Source organism: Narcine bancroftii, chromosome 5 (assembly GCF_036971445.1).
Source record: "Narcine bancroftii isolate sNarBan1 chromosome 5, sNarBan1.hap1, whole genome shotgun sequence".
Classification (NCBI taxonomy): domain Eukaryota; kingdom Metazoa; phylum Chordata; class Chondrichthyes; order Torpediniformes; family Narcinidae; genus Narcine; species Narcine bancroftii.
In genome coordinates, this window is record NC_091473.1 from 42819225 (window position 1) to 42844416 (window position 25192).

The 25192-nt window shown below is 37.1% G+C and overlaps 1 protein-coding gene across 2 annotated transcripts in view; it reads left to right on the top strand.

The window, feature by feature from the left end:
* Positions 1 to 23726, top strand: part of atp2b2 (ATPase plasma membrane Ca2+ transporting 2) — a 328585-nt gene extending 304859 nt beyond the window's left edge. Inside the window, exons 18-23 of one of the 2 annotated variants that reach the window (XM_069937267.1) lie at positions 2288 to 2501; positions 5897 to 6108; positions 8420 to 8527; positions 9286 to 9468; positions 16388 to 16474; positions 21135 to 23726. In XM_069937267.1, the coding sequence (XP_069793368.1) occupies positions 2288 to 2501; positions 5897 to 6108; positions 8420 to 8527; positions 9286 to 9468; positions 16388 to 16474; positions 21135 to 21446 (1116 nt within the window). In that variant the 3' untranslated portion in view covers positions 21447 to 23726. The remainder of the gene's footprint in view (positions 1 to 2287; positions 2502 to 5896; positions 6109 to 8419; positions 8528 to 9285; positions 9469 to 16387; positions 16475 to 21134) is intronic. The other variant, XM_069937268.1, reaches the window with a different exon arrangement.
* The last annotated feature ends 1466 nt before the right edge of the window (positions 23727 to 25192 follow it).

The following is a 25192-nucleotide window of genomic DNA, read 5'->3' on the forward strand; positions in this document are numbered from 1 at the left end:
TCATTTGTAAAAGCTAACATTAAATCTCCCAATTATAAATCAGAATATTAAAAGTGACTTTCTGGGAAAATAATTCACTTTTCATCAGTTCTATATTATGCACAGGACGAATTAAAGTAAGCCAGCATAGATTTTCAAGGGCAAATTATGTTTACCTGATTTGATTGTACTTTTGGATGAGATAATGAATAAAGTTGAGGAGGGTAATGCAGTTGGTGTGGTCACATGAACATCCAAAAGGCATTTGATACAGGGTTCCACGTAACAGCAAAGTTGAACCATATTAAAGCAAGATTGATAGAATGGTTGTGAAAGGTGACTGGGTGGCAGACACAGAGGGTCATGAGGCATGGTTATTTATCAGGTTAGAGAAAGGGGAATAATGGCATTCACTGGGGATTGGTGTCAGGGCCATTGCTTTTTTAGATTATTTAGTGGCCTTGGTAGGTGAGTGCAATCTTCAGTTTCTAAATTTGCAGATGGCAAGAAACATGGCTGTACCATGAGCTGCAAAGATGACAGTGATGAGTTGCAGCAGGTTGTAAACATGCCACACCAATTAAAGTTTAATGTGAAGAAATATCAAACTTTGAAATTTGCTAAGAAGGCTGAGGAGAAGCAATTTACAATGCAAGATGCAGTTCTATAATGGATAGAGGAGCACTAAGTCTTTGGAGGTATTAGGGCAGATTGAGAATGTGGTTATTAAGACACACAGTTCTGGACTTGATCAAAGGCATACAGGGATGTCATACTGAACTTCCAGGAAATTCAAATCTAATTTCACCTAGAGTATTGTTTTTAATTTTGATCATCTCATTGTAGAAAGGGTATGAAGACATCAAAGAGGGTCCAAAGAATGGTTCCTTGGGTCAAGGAAATACAATTACAAGGACAGATTAGAGAGGCTGGGAATGTTGTCCTTTAAAAGATGATGAAGATGGAAGGATCAGGAGAGGTTTGATTGTGGCAAACTTTCTCTTTGGGGAAGGGTCAGAGAGTAGAGGTCACAGCTATAAAACAAAGAGAATGGGATTAGTGGTAATATGAGCAAAATATTTTAGCACATCATATGATTGAAATCTGAGTGCACTGCCTGTAGAGGTGGTGAAAACTGGATATATTGTGGTTTTCTAGAAAAAAAATGATCAATATGTGTGAAGAAAAATTTGCAAAACTGGAAAAAGGAGATTTGGGGAGGAGTAATCGAGTAAATGAATTGCTCTAGTAGCAAGCTGGTGTTGACACAGAGACTGAAAGGCTTACCTCTGCATGATAATTTATCACCTTGATATAAATAGCATCCCTTGGATCTTTCTTATCCTTTATGTGATCTGTGTTATTAAATTTTTTAAATGCCACCCAAATACCCCAACGAACCTACAACCCCCATACATTTTAAAGAATGGAAGGAAACTGGAGCACTCGGAGAATGTATAAACTGCTTACAGACAGCGCTGGATTCAAAACCAGATTGCTGGTTCTGTAATGGTGTTGCGCTAACCACTACACTAACTTTGTTAATAGTCTCCATATAATGATAGCAAGGAATATATCTTATGTCTCCGAACTTCATTGATTGCATTCCTTTGTCTATCCCACCACTGCATTCTATTGATCCATGTTTACGTGGATTTACCTACTGTGGAAGGTCCCGATTTTAAAATGTGCATCAAAAAAGGAGTCTTGTCTCTCTCTGTTTATTTTAGACATTCTGCAAGAGACCCATGGCTCATGACAGACACACCTCTAGTTCACCCAGAGAATGTTGTGATTCTACGCAAATCAACAACTTCCCTAGGTCGAGGGATAAAACTAGCTCAGATTCCTCTGGAAATTTTGTTTGCATTATATTGGATGAGATGAGGAACAAAACAGTATCACACTGGAAACAGAAGTCTATTGGCATTCATTGTATCTGGCTAAGATTAAAGAAAAATTAGTACTTTACAATTTTTTTCATTCCTTGGGATATAAGAGGAAACGATCACTGGGGAAAATGTATGCAATCTCAAGGAAAACATGCAAACTCCATGTAGGCAGAGTTTGGATTGAGTCTGAGTCTCTGCTACTGTGCCACCCCCATGCACTTTCACATCTGAACATTTTTTGCCAATTTCCCTGCAGGTTTCTAAAGTTGAAATACATTGTGCTGCAGTATTTGATTATCTGTGAAGCTCTTTTTAATTGCAAGATATTTAACACATTCTACATTTAAGCATATACATTTACCTTAAACTACTTCTGAGAGTAATAAAAAAGATGTTTAATTGTTCTTCCTTTCCAGGATTCTCCCCTGAAGGCTGTGCAGATGTTATGGGTGAACCTCATCATGGATACTTTTGCCTCTTTGGCCCTGGCCACAGAGCCACCAACAGAAGCACTGCTGATGAGAAAACCATATGGCAGGAACAAACCCCTCATTTCACGAACCATGATGAAAAATATTCTGGGTCATGGGATCTACCAACTTACTGTTATCTTCACTCTACTCTTTGCTGGTATGTAATGTACATTCTTTCCTACAAACAGGGAATCTGATGGGATATTTCAGTTTTCAAAAAAAAAAATGGCCTATTTGGCAGAGTATTAAAAAATCCAGCAATCTCTTTTGCTGTCACGTGTTGGATATGGCCATCTCTGGTCTGATCTCATCACACAGATGAGCAGGTGATTATACTAAGGAATATACACAGACAGAAAATCAGGAATTGTGAAGTACTTCCTTTTTAACTTTATATGAACCTATTTCCACTGATTAAAATAGTCAGAAATACTGAAACCAAAATCTTTTAAAACTAAAGTGAAATAGTTTTATTGTTTTAAAATGCATGCAAATTTGAAATAGTACTCTCATGGAATGACACTCCTCACCTGAATATTTTTGAGTCAAAGGATTACTATGCTTTAATTTATGATTTAGTTGGCAACTAAAATTTCAGTTTCAATTTGTTCGACAAAGGTTATATTTTTAGCATACATTTGCAACGATAGTTGCTGAGAAACTCTTCCCTTATTAATGTCATGAAAAACATTACATAATAGTATAATTACAATTTAATTTGCTTATTCCACTAAAGTCAATGGAACAAATTATGGAGGCAGTGTGCAAAACATAGATGCCATGATATTCTCACATTCAGAACTGGGAAATTAATTTCGAGGTAATAATTCCAAAATAGAGAATTGATTCAACCCCTTAATTGACTTTCTCTGATTACATGGGTGAAAACTTCAAGAGAGCAGGAAGTCACTGAGAGAGCAGCCCCTGAACTCCTGAATGTATCTGCATATGACTAAAACTTTTTGTCTGTTTTTCTCCATTACAGTGGTAAGGACCGTTAACATTTTTCTCATTACAGTACTATGACTTTCTTCTGTTCAAAAGTATACTTTCATTGATGCACAATCTGAGAGCTTCAGTGAGTTGCTACTTCATTCAAATAAGAATCATTTTCTGTTATAAAAGAATAGCGTAGCATATGCTGTGGCAGTGCTACCGAGTAAAGAGATGTCCACACAGTGTGAGGGTGAACCAAAGAATAAATTCATTGGTTTGAATTCACCGCATCGCTACGTCCAGTGACGTACCTGCTGGCTTCCGGAAGTGACGTCATCGCGTGGCAGTGTCACTCTCCAGCTGGTGGGCCGCTACACAGACTCCTTAGCCTGCATGTAGTGCTAGGTGTGGTTTCCTTCTCGGCAGTTAAGTGGAGCCCGCGCCATCTTGAACCAGCCATGCGTTGAGACGATTCAGCTCATTTACTTGCACGGTCGCTTGACCAGCTACAATAGTCCTATTAATTTTACTTAAATAAAGAATGCATTGTCAAATGCTTGTGAGATAATAATGATTGCTGGTTTGATTATAATAACCATATATTTTTAAAAAATATTAATAAATAGTACTAAACGGGGAGTTGTTTTAGTAATTGTGATTATTTATTTTGATTATTTAATCAAGGAAGGGTGACTTAATAGATATGTATCAGATTCCGAGGGTAATAGGCAGCCAACACCTTTTTCCCAGGGTGGCAATGGGAATACCTGAGGACATCTGTTTAAGAAGAGTGAAGGAAAGTTTAAGGGAGTTGTCTTTTACACAGAAGGTGGTGGGTTCCTGGAATGCATTGCTGGGGGTGATGGATGAAGCTTATACAAAAGGGATATTTAAAATAAGATAGGCATATGGATGTAAGTAAAGTAGATGGTTATAGGCTGTGAGTTTAGAAAGGATTAGATTGTGGTGGAGTAGATTTACATGGGTCTGCATAACATTGTGGGCACAAAGACTAGTTCTCTGCTCTAATGTTCTATGTTCTAATCATTCACTACACAAGAAGAGTTTGTGAATTTGATTCAAGGTTTGCCATCGTATCCCTTAAATCTAATGAGCAGCAAATTGTTATGGCTGACAAAGAAAGTTAGTCAACACTGGACTAGCTTGGTGAAATCTTAAAATTGTATTTTGAAATGAAGTGCATGATTACTCGATGAGTAATTGCACTAAGTGTGCAACTCTAAGCCATTATTCCAGTGTGATTATAAAGAAAATTCCAATTCACACCATGATTGTGACTTAATAAATCCGATCTGTATTGAAGCATCAGATTTACTCTCAGTTTCCCTTAATTACAAAGAGGAACGTGTAATCAATATTCTTGATCTGTTCTCCATCCCAGTAAAGCTCAGCTGTTGCCATGTGCTGAGAAAAGGGACAAATGTTGCAATCATTTACACGGTCCGGGGCCTTGCAATTTGACGAATACTTGGTGCAATCTCTTGAGTGTTATTTTCTTGATAGGTGAAGAGAGTTAACCAAAAATATTTAGGTATAAAAATAACAAAAAAAAAGATTTTTATTACAGAATAAACTTTTAGAGAGACAAAGAAATTTGATCTTCAAATAGTCAAAATATAATTCAATCACTTTGCTTAAACACCATTCAATAGATCATTTTATTTATTCTGGGGAATCACAATAATTCTATTACTTCCATTGACATTGAATTTAGTGTAAATATTTGCTTCCATAACTGCTTGATTCTTTCAAAATGTAACACTTCCTGTGATATGCTGCAACTGTTATACAGTACTCCAAAGTGTTTCTTTCGAGGATAATGAGCCTACCAGGCTGACTGTTACTGAAAATCCAAAAATCACGAGCTAGTCTACTCATTCTGGAAATTTGATGAAGTTTGATCAAATTCTTTTATTTGAAAGAAGTAATCATTATTCATTTTCCTTTTATACTGCAAGGTCTTTCATATAGTAATGCTCATTGTAATATAAAGTTCATTCTGGATATTTCCCTCATGGAATTCTCTGAAGAAGAGCACATAGAACATAACATGTGGAATATTACAGCACAGTACAGGCCCTTCAGCCCTTGATGTTGTGCTGACCTATATATACATATTTCCTACCAAAAAAATACGAAACCCTTCCTATGTTGTAACCCACTATTTTTCTTCCATCCATGTGCCTAAGAGTCTCAAATGCCCCTCATGTTTCAGCCTCCATCACCACCACTGGCAAGGCATTCCAGGCACCCGTACCTCTCTGTGTAAAACAAAACCTTACCCCTGATCTCTCCCCTAAACTTTCCTCCCTTCACTTTGAACTGATGTAGTGACTGAATCATTTGTGAACAAAGTAATTTTTTTGCAGAATTTTAATTATTCTCATGAAGAGAAATTAATGCCAAAAAGACATGAATAATCAGCCCTGAATTGGTCTAAGATAACAGCAACAACTCACTGAGTCATTTGCACAGAAGCTTCGTAGGTCAAAATTGAATACTGAACCAAAGAAGCTATGAGGAAAAATCATACAGTGAATCTATTTGATATATTTACTCAAAGCAATAACATGCTTCTTGTTTGCTTGTTTTCAGGGGAGACCATTTTTAATATCGACAGTGGCAGAAATGCACCACTGCATGCCCCACCATCTGAACACTATACCATCATCTTTAACACCTTTGTCTTGATGCAACTCTTCAATGAAATCAATGCTCGTAAAATTCATGGGGAGAAGAATGTTTTTGATGGCATTTTCAGAAATCCCATTTTCTGCAGTATTGTCTTCGGCACTTTTGCAGTCCAGGTACATATGAGATTTCTGATAAATGATTGGTTTTCCTAAATATTGCAAGCTTAAAAAAATAGAAAAATAGTGAGTCAATTGGTCAGGTGACATCTATTAAAAGAGAAACAATTAAACTTTTTGAGAGTGATTCCGTTTCCTTCTCTACTGATGCTGCCTTACCCGCTGAGTATGTGGACTGGATTGTTGCTACACAACCTTCAAAGTTCAAATTTATTGTCAAAGTAACTATGTCTATCCTTTTGTCTTATCCAAGATTGCAAGATATAGGAGCAGAAGTGGCCCATTGAATCTGCTCTGCCATTCTAATCATGAGCTGAGCCATCCTGTCACTCAGCCTCACTCCCTGGCTTTCTTCCTGTAACCCTTGATGCCCTGTTCTTGTATGTTATCCCTCTAGAAATGAATGCCAACATTCGCCTTCTTCACCACTGACTTAACCGGGAGGTCATCCTTTTGGATATCCTGCACAAGGACTCACAAGGCCCTTTCCAGTTTGGAATTTTGAATTTTCTTCTCATCTAAATAATAATCTATTTCTTCTACCAAAGTGCACAGTCATACACTTTCCAACATTGTATTTCTTCTGCCACCCTTACGCTCATTCTTCTAATCTATCCAAGTCTCTCTGCAGCCTCATTCTCAGCATCATCTCCCCTATCACCTATTTTGATATCATCTGAAAATTTAGACACAAAACCATCTATTCCTTAATCCAAATCATTCATATACAACGTAAAAAGAAACAACCACAACACCGGCCTCCACAGAACACCACTAGTAATAAATAGCCATCAGAATATGATCCCTTTATTCCAACTTTCTGTTTCCGATACTAGTATCCTTTCTGTAATTCCATGGCCCCTCATCCTGTGTGTGGCACCTTGTTTAAGGCCTTTTGAAAGTGAAAATACTCAACATCCACTGCATCTCCCCTGTATGTCCTACTTGTGATCTCTTCAAAAAGTTGCAATAATTTTCCTTTAAGCAAACCATGCTGACTTGGGCCTATCTTTTCATGCACCTCCAAGTATTTCGTAACCTCATCCTTGACAATCAACTCCAACAGCTTCCTAACCACTGACGTCAGACTAATAGGTCTATAATTTCCTTTCTGCTGATTCACTCACTTCTTAAACAGTGGAGTGATATTCATGATCCTCCACTCCACTGGAACCAGGCCAGAATCCACTGATCCCTGGATGATCATTACCAATGCCGCCACAATCTTTACAGCTACCTCCTTCAGAACCAGGAGTGCATTCCATTTGGTCTGGGAGTCTTATCTACCCTTAAACTATTTAGCTTCCCAAGTATTATCTCTCTTGTAATATTGACTGCATTCATTTCTCTTCTGAGAGAGCTACAAGAGTCTGGAATGCTACTAATGTCTTCCACAGTGGAGACTGATTCAAAATATTTATTCAGTTCCTCTGTCTCCCCACTACAATATGCTTAGTTAGTACCTTTCCTATCTCTGAATTCAAGTTTTGGTTCAATCACCATCCGGGGATGACTTTCTGGCAAACATCAAAGAGTTAGATTGAGGCCTGTATGATATCGATGCTATTTGTGTGTAATTAAAGATGCTGTTTGTGAAAATGGCGGGACAAAAGTTTTAAAATCTGTCTTTTTACATCACCACTGCATGTAGTTCAGAGCATTTCTGAGTTCAGCTTTTCATTGTATCCAGGGTGGAGCCCACAAAGGACCCCTCTCTCTTGGAATACTTATTCCGGAGTGCACATTTTCAGTTTTGATATTTCGGTCCAAGTTGATTTCATTTTCCTTCCTTCCTCCAGTCTTCTTTCTAATTTGCTCCGCTGCTGAAATCTGCAACACTTGCTGAGATATGGTGAAGGATCTATACGCCTGTTCATAGGTGCACGTTCCCCATGAATGAACCTGGAGTGTTGACTATCGGGGACTATCACATTCAACCATGACACAATCAATTTAGCTTAAGTGCTAGCAAAAGTGATGCTTTGAAGGACCAATGAACTTGATTGATTGCTCTCTCCATTCATCCTTAGGTTCAAGGACACTGATATTGATTTCATGCCTTTCACTGCTGTCCAGACGCAGCTATGTTGACCTGGAGCAGTCCACAAATTGTACTAGGAACACTCCCGGGCACAATTGCTCAGTAGACTGCTGTAGATTAATGTCAAATGTCTCCTTTGAAATCTTGGTGTTCAACTTGTGGAGAACAATAATTTCAATGTTTAAGGAACAATGGGGAAAAAATAATGACCATCTCATTTTGAAAACCATGTTCTGATTTCTTTGTATTATTTTCTAATTAATGCAGATTGTCATTATTCAATTTGGAGGAAAGCCTTTCAGTTGTACACCTCTGGAAATAGACCAGTGGTTGTGGTGCATCGTTCTGGGAGTGGGAGAATTGCTATGGGGGCAGGTAATGATTTATTTTGAATTCATTAAAAGATATTGAAAGTATATAATTTTTTTTACTTCTTGATTAAAAGAGTCAATTATGTTGCTGTGATATGGTATATGTATAGTTAGTCCATAATGCTTCCTTAAATAGCTTTTGTCTTTAGCCTTTTGTTGACTGGCTCCTGGGCACGAGTGGAATTAACACTCACAATGTGAAATTCTCCAGATCGAATAACCAAGTGACTAGTTCATTTCCGGTTAATCAAGAGACCCAAAACAGTGATCCCATCATTTAATTAATTAAATTAAGTTTTTGATATTAAAGCTAGATTATTGGCAAAAACAACTTTCTAGTTTCCAGCCAAATCTATATCTAATCCCGTATCTTCTGTGGGAAACTCCAAGCAGTTAGTATGTGGGATAGGTTACAGCCCAGTGTACGTCTTTTACCCTGAGATTGGCTGTGTCAGTTGCAAATTCTGAAGGTAGCAATTGTATTTAACATAATGAGGAAGTGCATAAAATCACTGAAATTCTATCCCACTTTTATAGCTTTGTTTCCTTAGAACTTGTGCCTTCCAGAAATTCCCAAAATTCCCTGTTGCCTTTTTCCTATCTAGGAACTGAGTGTTTGATTGATGTAAAGGAGAGAAAAGCCAGTCCCTTATCTTCATCATCGCAGACAATAGAATGCATCTTTGTATTTACTTCCCCACATTGGGAAATCAATTGGAAAATGTACAGTGAAGTTAACAACCTACATCCACTTACCTCCAGGTTATATCCTCCGTTCCCACTAATCGATTGAAGTTTCTAAAGGAAGCAGGCCATGGAACACAGAAAGATGACATTCCAGAAGAGGAACTGAATGAAGATGCTGAAGAAATTGATCACGCAGAGAGGGAGCTTAGACGTGGGCAGATACTTTGGTTCAGAGGTCTAAACAGGATCCAAACCCAGGTATGCTCAATGCCATGCTGTTCCTGAGAGTTTAAACTTTCAGAAAAGATGCATGACCTGCTGTCATGCTCATGTTTGATATAAATAAGGAGCCAAAGCTTTGATATTATGTGCAGATGGTTAAACATGATAATTACATCAGGGATGGCAGAGTGCGCTTACTGTGGTGCCAATTTTATCATTTATGTATTTGATGTGTTGTTTTCTCAATAGATTTTGGTCACTGAGACACGAGGGATTTTACTTTCCATTTTTGCATCAAGAATCCATATTTGCCAAAGTTTGCACAGTTGTGGTTTGGTTTGCCAATTAACTCATCTAAACTGGATATTGAATCTGAATGAAGATGATAGAAGCAGCGGTACTCACTGCCCCTCCTACTTTTTACATTTTTAGCTGATTTGTATCCAGAAGGTTAAATGTGCTGAAAATTGAGTCTGGATCAAAAATAGTGGTAGATCCTTGAGCCCTTAAATGCTTTATGTGGGTGATAGGGAACAAGACCCTCTCATCAAAATGTCTGAAAAGAAATCCCCACCTGCCACGTTGATGACTATTACAGTATGTGAGTGTTTTGAATATTTCTGCATCTCCCTGGTCCTCGGGGCAATTCAAGATGAGGCATATAACCATATAACCATAACCATATAACCACTTACAGCACAGAACAGGCCAGTTCGGCCCTACTAGTCCATGCCGTAACAAATCCCCACCCTCCTAGTCCCACTGACCAGCACCCGGTCCATACCCCTCCAGTCCTCTCCTATCCATGTAACTATCTAGTCTTTCCTTAAATGTAACCAATGATCCCGCCTCGACCACGTCTGTCGGAAGCTCATTCCACATCCCCACCACCCTTTGCGTAAAGAAATTTCCCCTCATGTTCCCCTTATAATTTTCCCCCTTCAATCTTAAACCATGCCCTCTAGTTTGAATCTCCCCCACTCTCAATTGAAAAAGCCTATCCACTTTTTCTCTGTCTGTCCCTTTTAAAATCTTAAACACCTCTATCAAGTCCCCTCTCAATCTTCTACGCTCCAGAGAAAAAAGCCCCAGTCTGCACAACCTCTCCCTGTAACTCAAACCTTGAAATCCTGTCAACATTCCCGTGAACCTTCTCTGCACTCTCTCTATTTTGTTTATATCTTTCCTATAATTTGGTGACCAAAACTGTACACAGTACTCCAAATTTGGCCTCACCAATGCCTTGTACAATTTCATCCTACTCTTGAATTCAATACTCCGATTTATGAAGGCCAACATTCCAAATGCCTTCTTCACCACACCATCTACCTGAGTATCTGCCATTTAAGATGGAATTGAGAAATTTCTTCAGAGTTGTCATATTTTTCCCCAGTATGACATAAGCTGTTGTTGACGATGCTGTCAAAAATTATTAAACATTAATTAAACAATTAAAAAATTAAAGGTATTAATAAATCATTTGAAACCACTTCAAAACACTTTTCCAAATTAAATGCAATTTTGCAAAAACAATTAATTCAAAATATTTAATTACCACTATTCCTTCCACGCATGAATGGTAAATAGTCAGCAGAACTTAGCGTGAGTTCAAAGGTTTCTGTATTCATTCAGGAGCCACAAACATGTTCACACTTAACTATAGTTTTGCAAATCTGTCAGCATGTGAACATTTCCACAAGTTGCAACCCACATTAACATGTGAATTGAGGAGAGGTTTCCTTACAGCATTGTGAACATTGGGATTCTCTGCATAGTGTAATATTAGATTGAAAATGCGAGCACTCATTTTTGTTTCACTGGCCAATGGGAAAATGAATTTTCTATCTGATTTTTTTTTAATGTTAATATAATTCTAAGATTTATTTGTTCTCTTTTCTTCAAATTACCTTTTTTTCAGGTTGTGTTGACATCTTTTATCACCATCTAGGCTATTTGTTTAAGATAGAACAGAGAACATTACAACGCAGTACAGGCCCTTCACCCCACAATATTGTGCCAACCCATACATTCCTACCAAAAAAAAAGCCTCCCTTATAACCTTATATTTAGAGTCTCTTAAATGCCCCTATTGTTCTGCCCTCCACCACCACCCATGGCAAAAACATACCCTTGAAATCTCCACTAAATATTCCTCCCTTCACTTTGTACAAATGCACTCTTGTGTTTGCTACACCCAACCTGGGAAAAAGGTGCCTCTCATGATCTTGTAAACCTCTATCAAGTCGCCACTTCTTTGTTCCAAAAAGAAAAGCCCTTGCTCTGTTAACCTTGCCTCATAAGACGTATTTTCCAATCCAGGCAACATTCCTGGTAAATCTCCTCTCCACCCTCTCTATATCTTCTTCATCCTTCCTGAAGTGAGGTGACCAGAACTGATCACAATATTCTAAATGTGATCTCACCAGCGATTTATGGAGCTGAACATTACCTCACGATTCTTGAACTCAATCCTCCAATTAATGAAGCCCAGCAGACCATAGGCAAATTTGTGAAATTATTCATGGAGAAAACAAACATTTCCATTTCACATTTTATCAAATGGAATTATTGCAAAGTGAATATAACTAAAGAAAGCCTGAAGACAGTTAACTTCATCCATTCAAAACTTTTTTAAAAACCTCAAGATCTTGAATAACATAGTTTTAGCCCCATTATTCTTCTTGGAGTTTATTAGATAAGTCCCTTCCTCTCAGAGAAGGTATACTTCCTCATATCACTTCCAATTTGAAGCTTTGATCTCAGTTCTTTTTTTTGATTTTGTGCAAAATGTCTTGGGAATCCCAGCCAAACTTTTCCTCCCTTCCTAGGTTTGTGGAGATGGTAACAGGTCTCGGCTTTCTCTCCTTCAGTTGGTTGAGGGTTTTCTTCTTATTCCTTCATGATTCAGGATAACGCAGTTTTGTGGGTTCTGAGGTGACCAATGAGGTCCACATGGGAACTTCTGACATAAATGGGGTAGTGTGTGGCTAACAGGGTGTGTGAGTAGTTTGTGAATGAGTGTATTCCGTTTATCACTTGAACTGGACTTCTCCCTCCTCGTGGTGCTTGAAATCAAAGTGCTCAGTACGGAAGACTCAAAACTAGCACCTCTAGTTTCAACAATGTTTTTTTTTCCAATGGCTCTTGGACTTTTTAACCTTCCCTTACTACACTAATTATAAACTGCCCGACACCACAATAAGAACTGTCTGCCCTACTGCCACTTTTCTTGCACTATGCCAACCATGAATATTTATTATCCGTCTATCGGTGGCATTTATTATGCTTTCAAAATTTTATTCACTATGTCATATTGCAGTTGTTTCTTTTTTAACGAGGTACCTGTTTGGCTGCAACAAGCAATAAATTTTGTGCATTGTACAAAAAAAACCTCATCATCATGATCTTTAGAGGATTCCAAATGTTTCTTCTCCCCTTTGATAGGTTATGGGTCAAGGATTCCCAGGAGCCAGTGGAGTTGTTTATAGTTTTTCCAGAGATTTTGAAAACACAATCTAATCTTTTCCACTGGACACCAAGTAATCTCTTCCCATTGACAGACCTCAAATTAGTGAGTCAGTTTCAGGAGTCTGGTATGGCTTCCTCAATGGAGTTGATTAAATATAAAGGTAAAGGATCCATTATTGTCATGTAATTCTACATAAGGAATTAGTACTTCCTGGTAGACTGAGTTTTGTAGCATGTCTAAGTTTTTGATCTTCAGAAGCCTTTTCCTCAATCAATCAAATGCTAGCCCATTGAAGCCATTGGTGACTTTTTTACAACATTTCTCTTCATCAAAAAGTGATTCCCAAGACATAAAAAGTGGTTCTTAATTTCAATGGTCTTCTCTGAAGCTGTATTGTTGGCCAGATACTGCTCCAGATTGGTAGAGGATCTTTGACTTGTGGATGTTGAGTGTATAACTCATTTTTGCAAATACTTTATAGTTCAAGTCAATATCATGGATCCCATCCTCCAAAATCCTGCATTATCTGTATGCTGTGTCTTGACTACTGATCTTGGATGCTCTTGGTTCTGGGGTATTATTACTATGAGTCATGAGGATTGGCTCCAAGCCTACATGGCACAACGCTGTAACAGCACCAGCGACTGGATTAGAATCCGGCACTGTCTGAAAGGATTTTGTATGTTCTCCCCATGTCTGCATGGGTTTCCTCCAGGGGCTTTGGTTTTCTCCCACCATTCAAAACATATTGAGGTTGGCGGTCAATTGGGTGCAATTGGGCGGCACGGGCTCATGGGCCAGAAGGGCCTGTTACCATTCTGTATGTCTAAACTTCATGCAGCAAAGTCTGGTATGGAGTCATCTTCCTCCTTGCTGCTCCATCAAGCAAAGTTTGTGAATCCTTCATCTATTCAGTTCACCTGATGGCATTGGTTTCTGAAACTATCAGGAATAGGGATTCATAAGTGCCCCTTTGGAGGAAACAATTTTTGACAGCTCAGCGATATCTCCATTCCAGATCTTGGAGAAATCAAGTCTATCTCTTTAATGACTATTTATTTTCTGTTTTTATTTTTGTTTTTTCCTTCCTCCTTTTAAGCCTGATGATTGTTGTTACCCTTGCAACCTGAAAACAACAAAATCATCAAAGCTCTGTCCTAAAAGTTCCAATTGTCCTAGCAGTCATTCTTCTGGATTTCTGCCCCTGTGGTGAAAATTATTTTCTGATTTCTCAAGTGGGGTGTTTCTAATTTTGAAATTTTGTCCTCTCATGTACTTTATACCATAAATTACATCTTATTATAACATTTTAGTCCAAAGTTTTGAGCTCCCCTCCATTCTGAACTAACTTCGTACCATGCATTAGACTTTATTATTACATCTTAGTCCAGACTATTTTCAAGCCAGAGATCCTTTGAGAGTTACATTTGCTAGTTGGCAGCAATGGTGCCTTGGAAGAAAGTAAACACAATCATTTTCTAAGTTTCAAACAATTTCTGCTCAGCAAAATGTAGATTATGATGCAATTAAATAGTAGAATGGCTTTGAGAGTCTGAAAGGCCTCTATTTCCTTCCGATAATAGATTGTAGGATAATTGGCAAAGTACTGTCCCTCAGGGCAAGCAATAATTGTCACATTTTATTCATTATCTCACAATTGTAAAAAAAAATGTCATTATTTCAAAACATAATATTGAAACTTGGAGTCTCATTATGTTCGCTCAGCTCAGACCCTTCTGCAAACCTACCAAACTAGTTTACTAAAATAGCACTAAAGTGGAAGCAGTTATGGGTGTACCATTATTCATTTGAAGCTGCTTTTAAACAGTTGACGTAAAAATATAATTTTCTGTGAAAAGTTTTTGCCAGTGCAAGTTCAAAACGTTGTAACAGTTTTCACGTGATTTGTTGAAGAATTTGGATGTATTTCTTGTTTCCTATACCCCATTGGATGTTCCTCATGGACCATGAGAATATAATGATAGGAACAAGACAAAGAGTCTGCACCAATAGTTAATATGATCATTGCCGACCCTGTGCCTTGCACTTTACAAGTCATTCCCCTCTAGTTCCCATTTTGATTTGAGATTTGAACATAAATGGTGATTGGGCATCTATAGTCTTCTGAGATAGAGAATTTGTGTTTATTACAAGCCCTCGTGTTGTAAGGACTCTATCTTTATAAAAGATCGTGTTTATTTTTTAAAACTGTTCAAAGAGAAAATGAGTTTGTATCTTGAAAAACTTGAGGCATTTCTAATTCATCAGTAGTTGTGGTTCTTACATTCACTATCCATGTGGACTTCCTTTATGAATCTGGAAGACAGATGAAGATTATCAAACCACTGAGCCACTCATTCCTTAGGTCAGCAGCATAAAATTAGCAGGAGTTGGATGTTTGGTGAATTTTTCTCTCCGCAGTCTTGGAATTTCTAAGGCACCATCGGCTCCATCTAAAATCAGCCATCTCAGTTTACAATAAACTGCGTTTGAATTAATATAAATAAATATGCTATAACTACTTTATGATTTCCATCATTCATTTTCATAAAGGGATATCAAAAACCTAAATGGAAACAAATACTTCCAGAAATCATTTTAAAATCATTTGTTTATTGTCACAAACATTTTTCCTGGCAAAGAGATGTTGCAGTGTGCAATCTAATTTAAATAGGAGGACACAATCAATTTATCTTTAACATTCATTTTGCTGCTAAAAAGAAAATGACAGGCAGTTGTTATTATTGTTGAATTATCAGAGATCCTGCAATACTGTCTTAAAGAAGACTTGTCATTAAGCTGGCTTTTCTTTTTTACATTGAACCAAACAAACCTGGCATAATGCGATTCAGCTTAAAGGCAAGACAACAATGACCCACCCCTTCTGTGTTCGTACCCTTTACACAGAATGGCATGGCGCAATAAAGGCACAATATTCCTGCCTTGAAGTGGCTGTGTAAAAGGGGCTTTAGTTTCCTTTCAGCACCCAGTCTGCCATGAATAAATAATAGGAGGAAACAATGTAATGAAATGAGATTTAGCTAGCTGTGTGAATATAGAATCACATTTTCAGTATGTTATTTGTTAAAAGCTTGAATGCCTTTTAATAACTTTTCAAAAACACTGTTAGAGTTCAATTATAGCATTGAAAGTATTGAAATGTTCCTGGCGGCTTCATGTAATCGATGTGACAGTTGAAAAAAATGTAATATACTGTGCATGAGAACATAAGAATGTTATAATTGTCTAGTAACTAACCTGTATTTTGGTTAAAACTTACAAAGCAAAAGATATTACAGTGTTGGTTAACTTTGGATGCATATAATCGGTAAGAATGCATTTCTTTAAATTTACCATTTTGATGGAAAATTGTCAAAGATTTGCATTTATGTTAATTGAATCATGTTTGACCATTGGAGGCTCCCTGGCACATTAATCTTGTCTCACCATCTTAAGAAAACTTTCTCATTCTCTCCTCCATTGCAGATCGAAGTAGTCAACACATTCAAGAGTGGCACTTCCTTTCAGGGGGCTCTAAGGCGCCAGTCATCCGTTACCAGCCAAAATCAAGATGTAACCAATATTTCTAGCCCTACTCACGTATCGTTATCTACTCCCAATGCTCTTTCCTCTCCTACCAGCGTTTCTGCTGCTACTGCTGGGCGTGAGTGTGTATTCTTAATGCACAAGATGATCTTTCACATCACTCCACTTGCTTTTTTAACTACTTGATACTAATCATCTTGTCAGTCTTTTTGTAGAGTTCAATATTATTTATTTACCTCTCAGCGACCTGTTATGTGTCTGAAGTGAATGTGTTTGTTTTCTCTAGAGGACTAGACAACCCTAGGCAAAGGGTCCAGCAGGAGGGAGTGAAAGAAGTTTGTGAGTCTGACCCGAGCCTGCAATGAATGTGAACTGCTTGGGCCTATGAGTCTAGATATTAGGCTTTAAAAATGTGTGTAAACTTTCGAGTATAAGCCCACAGAGTGCCAAAAAAAGCTTCTAATTTACAGTGTGTCATCCGAACTGCATGCAGTCTCATGTTCTTTTTCCCCCTCACATGTCAACTCAAACCAGGCAAATCCAAGAACATAATGATGGGCTGAATTTACTTAAACTACCTTTCCTTCCTTGCAAAATCTTAGACAAAGCCATTGTGGTCTTCACTGCCAAGGACATTCCTGAGTCTCACCTCGCCTCACTATCTGGGTGACTGACAAGCAGATGACGAGAAGGCCCTGGAGAATAAGACCATCACATGAGATTGTCATCAAGTCTTGTCCCAAAGTCTCTCGTCAAATTACAATATGTTTTCTTGTTGTTTGTTTTTCTGTTCTGCCACAAAAATAGTTTTTTTTTTCAGTCATTTTTGTCCTGCCTGTGCTTTGTGAGTCTTTTTTTTCTTATATTCTGTGTCCAGGACCACTGCCCAGGTTTATCATCAGTGCCTGGGCAGTTGTTTCTAGTCATAATTTGACATGTTCAGATGATATGACTAAATCTGAGTATTGTGGCAAGAGATGATCATAAATTCTCACATTTTAAAGGTTCTTTTTGTAAAATATTCTTGGCTGTTTCAAAGGGGGATAAAGAAAAGCATGCATGCGATTTAGTACTGCATGCTTCATATTCATAGCCTGGGACAACAATTTCTCAAATTCATAATAAAATACAGTTCAAACAAAGTACTGGTAGGATTGGTGTCATCTCATCCAGAAGAGGGGAACATAGAACACATGATGCATGTTTCCTGAACCCCAATCCAGAAATGAGTGGTGAATCATTTAGTCACTTAAAATTCAAATAAAGATTCTTTTCATTATAATGGGTAAAGCATAAATTATATTAGGGTTTCTTAAAACAGAATTGACAAAATGACATTGGTAGAGTATGAAAATCCGAAGATCTCAAGACTGTCGAACTTTCATACTTCACTGTTCTACAAATTCCCTTCCAGATCAACTACTTTCCATCAGTAGTTTTCACCCAATTAATTCTCCATCTGCTTCAGAATGGAAAACCTATCAATAATATCAATTCAATTAGTGAACATGCAAATAAATTGTGCATGCAAAAGCAACTTTGATTTTTTTTAATTGAAGGTGATTGTGCACTGATTAAACTGGTGAAATGAATTAAAAATAATTCCACTCTTCTTTTTCTCTTTGCACTGACTGTGTGGACATTGATGTGCATTGCTGTCATTCATTAAGTGTTCCTGCTCACAGACATAATCACATGGTATTTGGAGCAAATGACAGTCCATTTAGAAAGACAAATAAAAATTTGGTTTCATAGCTAACATTTAAAAACCTGAGATAAACAACTCATTATTTATAAATATAATATTAAATAGAAATCTTTTTTTGTTCAGTAAAATCAAGAGTTCCCAAATCATGAGATGAGTTGTACCCCAATTGCTTGGACTGTCTTATATATTATATTCACATATTTTGAAATGGAAGAAGTGCATGAAGAAAAAAAGCTTCCCATTTCAGTCTCCAGAGCAGGAAAATGATCTCTATTGTTAAAAGTTGGTAATTATGCCAAATGTCTGTGCAAACATTTTTTAAATTGTTTTACATGGGATGCTTAGATGCCTGTGGGAAAATCACTAGCACTAGAAATTTACACAGAGATTGATAATTGAAAGGTAAAAAATAGTTATCAGTATGTTGTAATTCATAAACAAGTGGTTGAGTGAGAAGTAATTGGAAGTGTTATTAGAAGAATGAATACTTTCTAAACTACTGAAGGATGACAAATAAAGGCATTTGTGAGAATGGTTTCAAGTTTGTCTTGTAACCAATTATTGTCACCCATCTTATCCAATGATATCATGGATAAATTGGGAACTAGAGAAGTGGTTGAGACTAAAACCTGAAATATGTAAGCATTGTTACCACCCTGTATGATTGCACAAATACTGCCATTAACATAACTGCAAAGGTGAGTATTAAAGGGAAGAAGCAGCATTCACTAGGAAATCTGGTTCAGCCATTAGCATTTTAACCTCTTACTGCAGTCTTACTCCAAGGACTGGAGGGAAAAAAAAATTAGACTAGCATTTCAGTCCAGTACAGAATGGACTCCACTTTTGTAGTTGATACACACTGAAATGCTGGATGAACTTGGTCTTTTTAGCGTTCATAGGAGACAAAGACATATTGCCAACATTTCAGGCCTGAGCCCTTCTTCATGGAATAAGCAGAAATATTTATGCTTAATCCTTGAAGAAGGGCTCAGATTCGAAATGTCGGCAATATATCTGTGTCTCCTATGGATGCTGAAAAGACGGACTGAGTTCCTCCTGGTATTTTGGTGTGTTTTTACTATAATCATAGCTTTTGCAGACTTTCGTGTTTCACTCTGTTGAAATTGATGTCTGACGGCCCTGTCAACAATATTTCTTTGGTGTACTGACTTTCAGTCATTCCTCATTCAACATCATTAAGAAAATTTATCCAGTCATTTGTAAGAATCTCATTGCGATAGTGCTATTTCTTTCACTTCAGAAGTGGCAAACTACTTCAGAACCTCCCAAGGACATGAAGAGTGCCAATCTTTTTCTATATGCAGATCAATCGTGGTCCTATCATTGATGAAAAACATACATGTCAAAGAAGCATAAGTATAGAAAAAAATCTTAAATATGAGAAAGAGCTACTGAACCTGGAAACCTTTGAGAACAATGGAGACTCATCTAGAGAAAGCAATACGTGTTATGGGTGATACTGAACGCTTGTGTCTGTGGATGCAGAGATGAAATGTTCAATGATTGTGTCAAAAATAGAGAGGAATGTGAAATCATTAAAAACATTGTTTTTGTGCAGAAATAGTGTATGTTACAGTGTAGCTATTGACTACAAAGTTAAAGTACTTTGATTATTTGATTAAAGTGTTAGGACTGTGTCCTACTAAAATCTAAATGGAAGCAGAGTAATGGATAGGGAGATGTGGATTCTGATAAAGGGGATGTGATGGGAGACTAGTAGCCAAGAACAATTGCAACCTTCTGATCACATGACTTTGTGTTTAGTTCTCTCAATAATTTAAATAGTGTTTAAAATTTAAATCACAGTTAAATTTTAGCTGATCAGCACGACATAATACCTTTATCTGGAGTGTTTAAAATTTCTCTTCATAACTAAAGTACTTTTTACATTTATTTTATCAACCTTCCAAAATCACACCCTCCCATTTCTTCTCATCTTAAATAAATCCTAGATTTAATACTCTGGGACATGTTAATTGCACATTCTTTGAACTAGCCATTCAATTAATTTTAATGCTTGGGTTTTAATAATCTGACCATTCCACCAGAAATAAACTTGCAGACAGGTTTTTTTTTAAATCTGTTTTTGGAACTGACTGAGCAAAGGGAATTTGTTTTGAGAAATCAGAACCTTTTACATTCCTAACAACAACAGTCCAAAAAAAAATGGCCTAATGGAGACTGTAGATCAAAACACTGGGCCTATACTCGAATGTTTACCCCAATGTGCATGGAATTATGCTTGTTAATGTTTCAAATAACCAGGCTTCTGAATATGGCTGTCTCCATTACTGTGCCAGACTATTCCATCTCCACATGGCCTTCTAGTTCTGTGGCATGATTTGTTGACTAGCAATGTGCTTCCTGGCTGCTCCATCTACATCAGCAAAACATCATTTTATCTCCCAATTTTTCTGCAGTCAGCTTTCCTCATTCTGTTCAATGTTCATCTTGTAATGAGCGGATACTTTACTTGTGCAGCCATGTAGTCTATGTTTTTTTTATGTGTTGGTCATATTGAATATATAAATATATGCATCTGTATTTATATATATCATATATCCAAGAAATGTAATTAAATCTACTTTTTTATCCTTCTACCTACTGCAAGATTATCTCACCTGCATGGATATACATTGCATTAATTTTTTTATGTAACTAAATGATGTGGCTTTTACTAGGTTACACACATTGGAACTTTGCTTATACTGTATAACCAATGCTTTCCATGAGTTCGATACTGTTGCCTTTTTTCCAGTTTTATTGCAGTTCTCACCGACCCCACTATGCACGAAACTGAAACACTTGTGTGTGCTTATAAAATCTAGTGACTGTGGACTTCAGATAACCGCACTGCCTTAAATATTCTGCCCCTTCATTGTTTTCCTACTTTCCCTTCTGTAGCTGTCACTGGAAACCTCCATTTACCTTTTATTTGGTTTTTCTCTTTTACAGATCCGCGTCGTGAAGGCATTCCGTAGCTCTCTCTATGAAGGATTAGAGAAACCGGAATCGAAATCCTCAATTCATAACTTCATGACCCATCCCGAGTTTAGGATAGATGACTCACAGCCACACATTCCTCTTATCGATGATACAGATATAGAAGACGATGCTGCCCTTAAGCTAAACTCCAGTCCACCCTCATCCCCCAACAAGAACAACAATGCCATTGATAGTGGAATAAACCTTACAACTGACACCAGTAAATCAGCTACCTCTTCTAGTCCTGGGAGCCCGCTACATAGCCTGGAAACATCACTTTAGCTGACCATTTCTGTGCAAAAAAACAGAATCTACAAAAAAAAACCTACTGGCTGATAAACTGTTCAGAACGTGCTCTTCTATGCTCTGTAGCAAGAAGGGAAGTTGCTGGAAGGGTGATTGCTTGTTTGGCTGACCCTCCTCAAGATAGAGATCCTGCATGAATGTACATTTCCCAAATTTCACTGGAAGGACCACAGCTGAGTGCATTCTAAGGCAATTTATCCAATCCACTGGTCTGTAACTTTTGAAGTGCTTGTGTGGCATGGACTTAATTGTATAGATTAATTTAAGAAAAATAAAACTTTAGCAATTGAATTTGCAAAGCTCAACTTGCACAGTAGAATTGCACCAATTGAACAGAGGAACTTTTGAAGCATTTATGAAATACCTACAGAGTTTATCTTCTTTGTTTCTTGGCATGTTGCCCTGCTTTAATGTTCTTACTTATTTATGTACTTAAGAGAATGTAATTTGTTTACAAAATCTGTAGATAACTTTCTTGTTTATTTGTAGAGTATAAGTTCTGCTGACATAGTACCAGCAGCTCTTCCTGTTGAGTACATCTGCAATATTGAATTTTAGATGTTTCATTACAATTATGTACTGAATTTGCCTGCTTTTTTTGTTAAATATTGTAGATATTGCTAGCAGAAACAAAGAAGCCAAAATATAACAGGGAAATATTGTTAAATGATCGTGGACAAAAATGCAGCATGGCTTCCTTTATTTCCTAGAATATATCTTTAGAACCTAAAGTCCTCTGGATTTTTTTTCATTTTCATATAAATGCTTGAATTTTATTTTGGTCTTTCTCAGACTCACAAAGGCCAACTTGAAATGTAATTTGATTGAACTGTCTGCTATATATATATAGACACCTGCTTGTTAAAATAAGATGTTTCAAAATCATTATAACTATCCAAGCTTGTGATGGGTTAATTAGAGCTGATTGCAAAATAAGTTATATTTGGCTTTGTCTATATGGGCAAAAAAAAATCAAGGTAGTGTTGAAATCTTGTGACATTGTGTTGATTTCTATTTTATTTTCCCTTTGGTGGCTAATTGGATTTTTAAAAATCACAGCTTGAAAGCTGTCAAAAATTGCAAAACAATCTGGGTTGCTTTGTTTTTTAATTTTGTTTTTTTTTATAAGAACAATCTTCGTAATCTGCACTCAGCAAATATGAATGAAACTTTCTGTGAAGAATTTAGATGTGCTTTGCGTGGTTTTATCAAGCTTGTTTTTCCACGGACATCTACTGAATACATTGTACCATCACAGCAGTATGGTTTAGAACTACTTACTATGCTTTCTTATGGGGAGGCCATTAAAAGCTTGTCACAAGGGTGAAACCAAAAGCGCTTCAAAATGATAACAGCCCTTTATATTTTTTATTGAGGATTGAGGCTAAATGCCTATCAAGCAGGAAGCATAAAACAATCTTTGCATCATGGGCAGTGTAAAACCTTTTTATTTTAATTTTCACCTTGATTCTGTGACTTGCAGAGGTCCATTTAGAAAGATAAAATATTGAAGAACTGTCTGTGCTCTGCTAAAAAGGAATGTCTGCAATTCTAAGTTCAGTCATTTCTGAATTTGCCAGTAAATCTTGTATATATATATAGCAACACATATAAAATAAGACACTTAAAGTAAGACACATAAATCTGGGCTTCTGTGGGCATGCATGTGTGATGTAGCTTTTGTTTAAAATCAAATTAGATGAAATTTCAGCCAGTCACTACCACAGGTCACAAGCTACAAAGATTTTGTTTCTTGGCATCTGTTTAGTGAAGGACAGCCTAGAAAGAGGAAAGTTGAAGGAACAATTTATTAAGGACATTCTGCAATACAAACTTGCTTGCTTCTACAATAATGTATTTATCAGCATGAGTTTTGTGAAAATAATAAATAATAAAAAAAATGGCGGCAGAGCTATTGGCAATGGGCCTTGACTGGCCAATGACATGAGTTCATCCATCTGTTTTTATGAATTTTTTACCCAGACAATAACTGTAAATAAAGAACTAAATGTCTATGTTCATTTACTACTATGCAAAAAGGTTATGCTTTATAATTGTTATTCTCATATTCCTAAACAAGTGTGTTGCTGGAATGTTTGTGGTTTTAAAAGTCAGTAAACCATGTGATGTAAATTATTTTATAGTTTGAAAACCATGAACTGGCTCTTGCTGCTGACTGTCAAATGATTAAATTATCTGGTAGCAGGAGCACAAGTGGAAGCAAAACAAACAAACAAAAAAAAAATAAATTCACAGAGCAGCATGAATCATACATGTCTTCACGTCACCATCCTTGCTTTGTGTCTTCTCTTCAAATTTTGGGTGAGTATCAAAACCAGCTTTGTTACCCAATTTCTGCTGGTAAATGTTCCAAAGGACCCTTTTTTAATAATGTCATGGATATTCACAGCACAGAAGGAACTCTTGCAATCAGCTTTCCTTTACTTATTGCTCAAAATATATCTCTACCCTGGCAATTTTCAAATTCAAAGGATTGTCAGCATACATTTTCTATATATACAATTTGATAATGCAGTGGAAAAGCAAATACATCATATTTTAATGATTGCATGTTTAAATTCCATCATAAACTGATGGACTAAATTTCACAGAAAATAAACTAATAACTCAACCAGTAGCAGAACTTCTTCCAGCTCACATTTCCTGCTGTCCAGCTTTATTGTGGGGAAATTTAGCTTATTTGGCTGGGGAGGGTGTAGATTTCTTTTAGATAAGAGGTGACATGGAAACCCAGGAGATGAAAGAAGTAGCTCCCATTTGAGCAGGAAATAGGCTTGAGAGCAGAATTGGAGCCTTTGAGTTAGCAGGGGCATGAAAGGTGGATGATCGTCAAACCTGGGATAGGGTTGGTCAAGAAATGGGCAATAACTATGGTGGTTATGGAGGCAAGTGTAATGGAAGCTCCTCTTGATCAACATGTAGTAATCTAAGTACATTTTATTTTCCCATGAAGGAGTCCTCGAGTGTTTTTAGCTATTGGGTTTTCCAATGAATGGGAAAGGTGAGTGCTCAGAGTTGACTCTAAACAAGGGCTTAAATTGGAGCCATGCGATCTATTTATAATATTCAAACTTTAATTTTATTTAAATTTGGGCATACACAACAGTAAGAGGCCCTTTTGGCCCACAAGCCCATGCCACCTAATTAACCTTCAACCCCTGGTACATTTTGAAGGGTGGTAGGAAACCATCACCTCCAGGGAAATCCCACCCAGGCCACAGGAAGAATGCACAAACTCCTTACAGACAACGTGGGATTCGAACACCAGTATCGATTGCTGGCACTGTAATAGCATTGAGCTAACCGCTACTCTAACCGTGCCACTTATATGATGAACTAAGTCACAGAAATAGACAGTGTGCCTACCTACGTTGAAATCAGAAATAGGTAAAATTGGATCAGGTTTGGTATTTTTAAAAAATCTTATTCCATTAGAACCATCTCCAATATTTTTGAGGAGTTTAAAATTAAAATTGAAGCCCACTGTGGGATGGGAAAATTTTTACAGATTTCCATATATCTCCTTACAACATAGAAGGAGGCCATTCAGTTGACAGAGTCCACACCGGCTTGTAAAGTAATCCCACTTCTCCACTAATTCCCCTTGCAACCTATTCTCCCTACGTTCTCATCAATTCACCATTCATCTTAGTTAATGAACCTGCACAGTGATCAGGAAGTACATGCAAATACACACAATA